The 9,113-nt window shown below is 41.0% G+C and overlaps 1 protein-coding gene across 1 annotated transcript; it reads right to left on the minus strand.

Moving 5' to 3' along the window:
• Nucleotides 1–328: 328 nt before the first annotated feature.
• Nucleotides 329–8,915, minus strand: rmdn1 (regulator of microtubule dynamics 1). Its single transcript, XM_038973346.1, has 10 exons — nucleotides 8,712–8,915; nucleotides 7,631–7,736; nucleotides 7,357–7,444; nucleotides 6,810–6,969; nucleotides 4,348–4,437; nucleotides 4,202–4,257; nucleotides 3,255–3,342; nucleotides 1,878–1,908; nucleotides 1,182–1,315; nucleotides 329–590 (listed from the first exon to the last, which is right to left on the minus strand). Exons 1-10 carry the CDS (start codon nucleotides 8,841–8,843, stop codon nucleotides 546–548), a joined length of 930 nt encoding a protein of 309 aa, XP_038829274.1. The 5' UTR covers nucleotides 8,844–8,915; the 3' UTR covers nucleotides 329–545.
• Between the last annotated feature and the right edge of the window lie 198 nt (nucleotides 8,916–9,113).

Raw genomic sequence — 9,113 nt, forward strand, 5'->3', positions numbered from 1 at the left:
TTTTGAATGTTGTGCCTAATGTAGAGAACTGTGGGTCGTGTTTCGCAAAAAGTGTGATGTAGAATTGAAAACTGAGTGTAAAGCAGGAATTGTGCTTGCAATTTTGCAGACTTGGTTTAGGTTTCGGTGATTGCGTTTCAAGTTCCAATTTTAGTATGTAAACAATTGGGAAAAACTGTAATATTTGCATGGAACACATTGAATCCCATTCATTGACCGCATATTGGGAATTTAAAATCAGACACCCATTCTACTTTCTATTTACAAAGACAAGATGCCTGCCTGAATGTTACAATCCCAAGCTATCACAACAGACTTCATACGCATATTAAATTAAAATAAAGTTTAATTAAAGTTAAATCACAGCATCTGTAAATCACTATACACAGGTTAGTAGAAAAGCATGTATCATTTCCTGTTAAGGCCGTACAGTATAGCCTATGTACACTCTTGCATTAGGAACAAAAATATACATACAGTAGATAGACATAGATTACACCTATTATCAACACAGTGCACTCTTGCCTCCATGTGACTAGGTCATCTTATGCACTGAGCTTCTTCAGAAGGTCAAGGGCTTCTTTATGGACCTATGAAGAACAGGAAATAAACCAATTAGCTCCTATACAATCAGAGTATACTGTGATAATGGTGCGTTCACGTGCTGTGGGAGTTCTCAAGTTCTGAGTTCCGACTGGGAAGTTTCACATCACACCCTCGAGGTCGTTGTGGGAAACTCAGAACATGTTGTTGCCTAGTTGTGACGTTTCACCACTGATCTTTCAATCAAAAGATGACAACAAATCAGTTTGACTATTACAAACTTGTCAATGTGGATAATGTAACTAGTATGACCATATTGTCAATGTAAATGAATTCTGGCTAACTTGATTATTAATAAACTTAGCTTATTTAGCTAGCTAAAATATTATTGGTTGAATCATTTTCCGTCTTCAAAAGCACTTGAATATAATGTCAGACTTGCGACTTCCTTATTGGGAAGTTTCCCACTTTCGGCGAGCACGTAAATGTCCAATTAAATTACAGTTAAGTTATAGGGCCGATTTCTGGACACAGGTTAAGCATAGTCCTGGACACTAAAACACCCTTTCAATGGAGAATCTCCTGGACCAGGTTAAATATGTGTCCAGGAAACCGGCCCACACAGTATTGCATTTTACCTGCTTGTCTTCCTCTGTGTGAGGGGGGTAGTCCCGTGCCTTTCTCAGCCAGAGCACAGCATTCCCCTGGTCCTTCAATGCCATGTAGGACTTCCCCAGCATCAGTAGATTCTTACTGTAGAAGTTTGGGTCCACTATGGAAAGATGATCAAATGAGAGATAAACGTTGACTTGTAATTGCATAGAATTTGGCTTTAGAAACACAGACGGAACAATGAGACAGATATTTCATAGAATGTATAATTGTGAAGCATCCGGTTGGCATTTCTACTCACTATCAAGGCAGTGGGAAAAGATGGAGCGAGATAGATTTTTGCAGACATTATGCTAATTTCCTCATCAATTAAACATTTCATTTCAATACAGTTTTCTGTTCCCAAAACTAAAATATTTTACGAACAGAGTGGAATATGTTTGTTAGATTTTTCGCTTTGCCAAAGTTTTAAAAATTGTGTTGATTAGAAGGAGTGCAAGGGCAAATTGGGTGAATGCACACATCAGAGTAGGCGTTCCCTAACGGAAATATGCAAATACATGCTAGAACGTGCCAATAGGATCTCGCTAGCTCGTGCTTTGCTCTGCCCCCCTCCTTGCTTGTTCTGCCCACTATGACTCATCTGTTCCCATTGGAAACGACAGGCTGTGGTCTATCTTTACATTGTATTGTGTTCGAATTTTACATTTAGAACAACGAACCTTCTTCAGCTTTCAGGAAGAACGCCAAAGCCTGAGGTGAAACAAAAATGATAGTCAAACATGATGCCTTACATTTTTCAAAGATCTTGTACTGTTCATATACAAAGAACTGTGGGTAAAAAAATAAGTATGACATCATCACGCATCTCTCCCAAATTGCCCCCTATCACCTATATAGTGCACTTCTTTTGACTAGTACCCATAGGTCCTAGTCAAAAGTAGTGCATACAGTGAGCTCAAAATGTATTGGAACAGTCCAATGTTCCATCTACTGCGCAGCTCACCTCAGACTGCCGCACAGAAGAAATATGAGCCAGCACAGAGAAGCACGAGATTGAATTTCACTCAACTTTCTCAACGTTTCACTCTACTGTGGCAATTGTGATCGAATCAACACAATATTAGCCACTTTCAATGTAATATACCGAAACAAAACTATTCAGGATTTATTATGCAAAACGAACTATGCAAGAGATGTTATTGTAAGCAGAGCACATTGGAGTAGGATTCTATTGCATTTACAGGCACGACCTGCTGCATAACCAATCAGAGCTGCAGTAGGCCTATATGTAAATAGCCATTGCCATATGTGGATCTGTGCCATTCGTCGTGAGTAGATGCGCTTGTTTTGAGATCAAAGTGAGAACTGCATATTCTTAGCTAGTTAGTGAGTTATTAGCCCAGCTCTAGTCAACAATGGGGGAGTGATTACTGCCAACAAGAGCATAAAATGTGTGCATTTCTAGCCATCTTTCAAAAGCGAGTCAGGCTTTTCTATGTCTTAAAGGGGTAGTGTTGTATTTTGAGACGTCTTGAATAAACTAAGTAGCCAATAGGCAGAGCGTAGAATAATTTGTCTGATTCTCTGTAATAATGGTATGAGAATAATAATTAATTGCATTTTGTAAAGTGGTTTCTTGCATCAAATACAACATTTCAGTCAACTCGTCTGAAGGACAAGTGAATAAACAGGTTAATGCATGTTTTTTTTCTTCTTCAGAAGTCTAATAGGATGTAGGCATTGAACACCACACATTGGCTGCTTCTGTAGGCTGAATGATAGAACAGTTATTTCCATGTCAAAATGTTATGGGATGTGTTTTTCTCCATTGTTTTTGATGGTAGGCAACTGCTAGGCCTACATTATGATCAAATAGCCACAGTATCCTACTTGGCCACTGTTAAAATGAACTTAAAGTGGGTACAGCCTCAGTGTTCACAGTAAACACGCGCTGGAAGTCGCACAGAATTGTCATACTGTTCAAGTTTGCACTCATTGACAGTGACACATTTTCAGCAATGACATGTGTCACTGTCCCAATACTTTTGGAGCTCACTGTATATAGGTGATAGGGTGCCATTTAAGATGTAACACACCTCTTCGTATGTGGCAGTGGGAGGAGAGGCGAAGATCATGGCTGCCACTTTACGTTGATACCACGCCAACTCAGCGAAGGCAAAACACCTAAATGAGAAAACAGGCTGTGTCACTACCCCATTATTAATTTTGATATTGTTTTAGACAGGAAACGTGTAATTAAAGATTGGGAGACAGACATAAAGAGGAGTACTGAAGGTACAGCACAGACAGTTGACCAAGCTGGGCCTCGAACCCCTGAAAACCTTGTTGCCATGTGTGGTCAGGAATCGGGAGCTTAGACCACTACCCCAGACTCCGGCAAAACAGGCTGTGTATCTTTAGACACGGAACAAAAACTTGCCTAAGAAGTAACAGTTCTATTTTATATACACTACCGTTCAAAAGTCTGGGGTCACTTAGAAATGTCATTGTTTTTGAAAGAAAAGCTAATTGTCCATTAAAATAACAAAAAATTGATCAGAAATACAGTGTAGACATTGTTAATGTTGTAGCTGAAAACAGGCAGATTTTTAATGGAATATCTACATAGGCGTATTATCAGCAGCCATCACTCGTGTGTTCCAATGGCACGTTGTGTTAGCTAAACCAAGTTTATCATTTTAAAAGGTTAATTGATCCAATGCTTCCCACAGTTGTGTCAAGTTGGCTGGATCATTCTTGATACACACTGGAAACTGTTGAGCGTGAACCCAATTCTTGACACACACCGGCACCTACCACCATACCCCGTTCAAAGGCACTTATATTCCTTGTCTTGCCCATTCACCCTCTGAATGGCACACATACACAATCCATGTCTCAATGCCTAAAAATCCTTCTTTAACCAGTCTCCTCCCCCTCATCTACACTGATTGAAGTGGATTTAACAAGTGACATCAGTAAGGGATCATAGCTTTCACCTGGATTCACCTGGTCAGTCTGTCATGGAAAGTGTATAACTCACCAATAACCCAAGATATGGATAGATGTGGCATCTTTTGGATTTAGCTCGATGGCCCTCTATGGAAGATACATTTTGTTTTAGAATGCTGCCAATATTTAAATGAATAATCATATGATATGACATACTGTAAATTATTAAACACTTACCTGTAAATGTTCTTTAATGATGTAAGAATTTCCTATTTTTACTTTGACCCCCTCGTAATCGCCTATGTCACTGAGGCACACTGCATACCACTAACCAAGAGAGACGAGGGATAGAAGAATTAGAATACCCACATAAATAATACTGTAGGGGCCGACCAGGATTCCAAAACCATGACCAAGATCGTCGTCCATATTCTCACATATTTTTGCTTATGATTAGCATTAATATGATTCGCCTACTTAATTGCTTGCACAACTTTAAAACGGTCTGAAGTATTTTATAGATCTACAAGTGTTTTCTATTATCAGAGTTCAGAACACAGAATTATAGGTCTCAAAAACAGACAATCCTGCCTTGCACTTGGTTAACTGCTGAATTTTCCTCTTTGTACCAGTAAACATGACAAAGTAGCAAATGTTTCACTATTCAATTGAAAGTTGTATCAGTTTCCTATGAACCAACATCTGTACTGATGCATGTATACATACAGTATATCACAAAAGTGAGTACACCCCTCACATTTTTGTAAATATTTGAGTATATCTTTTCATGTGACAACACTGAAAAAATGACACTTTGCTATAATGTAAAGTAGTGAGTGTACAGCTTGTATAACAGTGTAAATTTGCTGTCCCCCAAAATAACTCAACACACAGCCATTAATGTCTAAACCGCTGGCAACAAAAGTGAGTACACCCCTAAGTGAAAATGTCCAAATTAGCCATTTTCCCTCCCCGGTGTCATGTGACTCGTTAGTGTTACAAGGTCTCAGGTGTGAATGGGGAACAGGTGTGTTAAATTTGGTGTCATCGCTCTCACACTCCCTCATACTGACTGGTCACTGGAAGTTCAACATGGCAAAGAACTCTCTGAGGATCTGAAAAAAAGAATTGTTGCTCTACATAAAGATGGCCTGGGCTATAAAAAGATTGCCAAGACCCTGAAACTGAGCTGCAGCACGGTGGCCAAGACCATACAGCGGTTTAACTGGACAGGTTCCACTCAGAACAGGCCTCGCCATGGTCGACCAAAGAAGTTGAGTGCACGTGCTCAGCGTCATATCCAGTGGTTGTCTTTGGGAAATAGACGTATGAGTGCTGCCAGCATTGCTGCAGAGGTTGAAGGGGTGGGGGGTCAGCCTGTCAGTGCTCAGGCCATACGCCGTACACTGCATCAAATTGGTCTGCATGGCTGTCGTCCCAGAAGGAAGCCTCTTCTAAAGATGATGCACAAGAAAGCCCGCAAACAGTTTGCTGAAGACAAACAGACTAAGGACATGGATTACTGGAACCATGTCCTGTGGTCTGACGAGACCAAGATAAACTTATTTGGTTCAGATGGTGTCAAGCGTGTGTGGCGGCAACCAGGTAAGGAGTACAAAGACAAGTGTGTCTTGCCTACAGTCAAGCATGGTGGTGGGAGTGTCATGGTCTGGGGCTGCATGAGTGCTGCCGGCACTGGGGAGCTACAGTTCATTGAGGGAACCATGAATGCCAACATGTACTGTGACATACTGAAGCAGAGCATGATCCCCTCCCTTTGGAGACTAGGCCGCAGGGCAGTATTCCAACATGATAACGACCCCAAACACACCTCCAAGACGACCACTGCCTTGCTAAAGAAGCTGAGGGTAAAGGTGATGGACTGGCCAAGCATGTCTCCAGACCTAAACCATATTGAGCATCTGTGGGACATCCTCAAACGGAAGGTGGAGGAGTGCAAGGTCTCTAACATCCACCAGCTCCGTGATGTCGTCATGGAGGAGTGGAAGAGGACTCCAGTGGCAACCTGTGAAGCTCTGGTGAACTCCATGCCCAAGAGGGATAAGGCAGTGCTGGAAAATGATGGTGGCCACACAAAATATTGACACTTTGGGCCCAATTTGGACATTTTCACTTAGGGGTGTACTCACTTTTGTTGCCAGTGGTTTAAACATTAATGACTGTGTTGAGTTATTTTGAGGGGACAGCAAATTTACACTGTTATACAAGCTGTACACTCACTACTTTAAATTGTAGCAAAGTGTCATTTCTTCAGTGTTGTCACATGAAAAGATATACTCAAATATTTACAGAAATGTGAGGGGTGTACTCACTTTTGTGATATACTGTAATTCAGAATTACTATATAATCTTGAGACACAGAAGAATCATTCAGATTTTTAGCCAGCAGCCCATTAAAACATTTAGCCTCTGTGCTATTAGGGTTTGAATTTTCACATGACCACCTTTCACCAAAGCTCTGTATTAGAATGTTTACCTCAAACGGACTTGTAGCAACTTGTCCACTTGGTCGATAGCAGCAAACCAGGCGTTAACGGATTAATCTTATTACCATAGCCCCAAAATGATGCAGGCAAATTAACCTGATCAAAACCATGATTTAGCTTAGTTTCACAGCAGTAATAGTGTAGTAGGTTGTCTTCAGAGATTCATCGAGAAGAAACCATAGGCTTTATTACTTTGTGTGCTGCGAAGCAGGCCTCATTTTTCTCCAGGGCCTTCTTGGCATATTCAAACGCCTCAAAGGTCAGCCTCTTCTTCTCGTCAGCAGCAATGTGAGCGAGGAGGGAGAGGTCACGAGATGCCCGCGCCAGCCTCCACAGGAACTCCGCATCATCACTGGACACACACACACACAAATATTTTATTTCCAAAAATGTCATTGCTGAATGGTCAGTAGAATATAGTGGGACAGAAACAGAAAGAACATTTTAACAGTATTTGGAGGGCATTCAGTGTTGTTGTTTTACGGCTTAAGTCACCTGACCTCGATTGCTGAGTTCCTGAACGGTACTGTAGCTTTGTCACGGATTTTTACTCGTTAGTTCAAAGACCCCAAACTGATGCCTAAACAGTGAGACAACCTGACTGGCAAAATCGTTCTGGATCCCAGCCAAACCCAATCAATACATACTACCATTCTGTTTTTGCAATGGTCACTGTCTGTCTTATACACATGCAATGGACAACATGCCTTGACATGTTTATGAAATACAGTAGGGCTACCTGTCCTTATACTGTAGCAGAAGCTGGTAGAGTTTCTCTGTCTCCCCACAGCTGTACAGGTAGTCTGCTTGTTCCACAGCCTCTTCAGCTAGAATACAAAATAGAGATTGCAAAATGGAGGTGCCATTGGATAGGAAAAAGCCCAAAATCATACATTTGCATGTTTAATCATGCATTTTTCTGTCTGATTCAACAGCTGTATCCCTTTCAAATTATTTTTATATTACATATAATTAAAACCCTTCTGAATTACTCATTTCCAGGTGGTGTGTACCTTTTTCCAGAGCATGGACCACAGTTGCACTCTGCACCCTCCTGTAGGCTTCCAAGCCTAGATAAGATAGTACTGGTAAGGTGAGAAAGAATGCAGTTCTTCCACCCTGCACCAGAGAACGGGACAGACAGAGGTAGTTGAGTTGAAGACATAAAACACTTGTCAATGTCAGTCACAGCCTGATAAAACCAGATATGACTAAGGACTGCTTCACAAGACGTTATATGCTCAGTAGGTAGACCATGCCTATATCGAAAATTTCACCACATTTACCTCTCTGGCTAGTCTATATTAGACCCCCTGCCACCCACCCTTTCACTACTTGTGAGGAATCCACTTGTTGGTGTGCATGAGACGTTTTGTTTTTCACACTGGCTCAGGTCCCTCTGACCGAAAGTAGCCCTACCGAAAGTACCCAAGTCACAACAAATGCAGAGCGACAATTCTGAGGGAGAATCTCAATTGCATACTCCTTGTGTCCTCTCTCCTCAAAAACCATTGGAGGAGAAGGTTAAAGGTGCAGGACCTCTGGCTTTCTCATCCAATGGGTTTTGAGAAGGAGGTGAGGAGAGAGGACGATATTAACTGAGATTCTCCCCTAATCAAGGCAGTAGGCCCCTTGGCCTATTTATTCAAGACACACTGTTGTTGTTTGTCTTGGAACCTGTCCAAGCTTTGCAGGGGGAAAAATGTATTGTATGCAAGTAATATCAAATGAACACAACAATAATGATAACAAAATGTCAATATTGTCAAATGTAATTTATATTGTCATGTGTATTCTGTATCATGTGCATCCTATTGTCCTTTCAATAGTGATACTGAACAAATGTTAAACAATGTGCAGAGACAATCACATCACATAAGAATACCCTACCTACCATACTGTATACCCCTACTGACCTTTCACCTACATCCATTCAGATAAGGGTAGTTTATCTAGTTACTGTATGTTTTACATATTCAGATACTTTCAACAAATAGCCTACCAATCTGGTTCTATTCTACCAGGTCGCATGTAACACTTTCACATCAGCAACTGTAGAAACTGGGCGGATGAAGTAAATAGAGGTTTATTTACGTTAATAGTAGAGGTATTGCTCCTGAAAGTAGTCAAGTATTGTCGATGATATCCTCGGATCTTGACGGCTTTACAAGCAGGTGCCGATAGCACAGTCCGGGCAGCAAATCGCATAAAAGTTGCTCCTGACATCTTTTTCCCTAATCAAGTCAAGAGCTGAATGATCACTTCTAAGTCTGAGCCGAACAGCCTGGACTTTGAAAGGTAGAATGCGATACAAACGCGGGGCATTCAAGATCGCAATTAGCTAAAACGTTGCGAAACAACACGAACTTCAAATCAGGTTGTTGTAAATCTGTTTAAGATTGATCGGGCATTTTTACAGTTTAACTTGTATTTCCCTCAGTATTTTCTCTGGTATCAATTGTTCAACTTCGAAACTATTGCACTGGTGGGTATGCT

Source organism: Salvelinus namaycush, chromosome 33, assembly GCF_016432855.1.
Source record: "Salvelinus namaycush isolate Seneca chromosome 33, SaNama_1.0, whole genome shotgun sequence".
NCBI lineage: Eukaryota > Metazoa > Chordata > Actinopteri > Salmoniformes > Salmonidae > Salvelinus > Salvelinus namaycush.

Bases quoted from the DNA above. Each gene is read 5' to 3' on its own strand.
- rmdn1 (XM_038973346.1), bottom strand. From the start codon at position 8,843: ATGTCAGGAGCAACTTTTATGCGATTTGCTGCCCGGACTGTGCTATCG. The intron at 6,970-7,356 runs GTAGCCCTACTG...GTGTGTGTCCAG, and splicing joins CTGCTACAGTATAAGGACAG to TGATGATGCGGAGTTCCTGT. The intron at 3,343-4,201 runs GTGAGTTATACA...TTTCTCATTTAG, and splicing joins ATCCATATCTTGGGTTATTG to GTGTTTTGCCTTCGCTGAGT.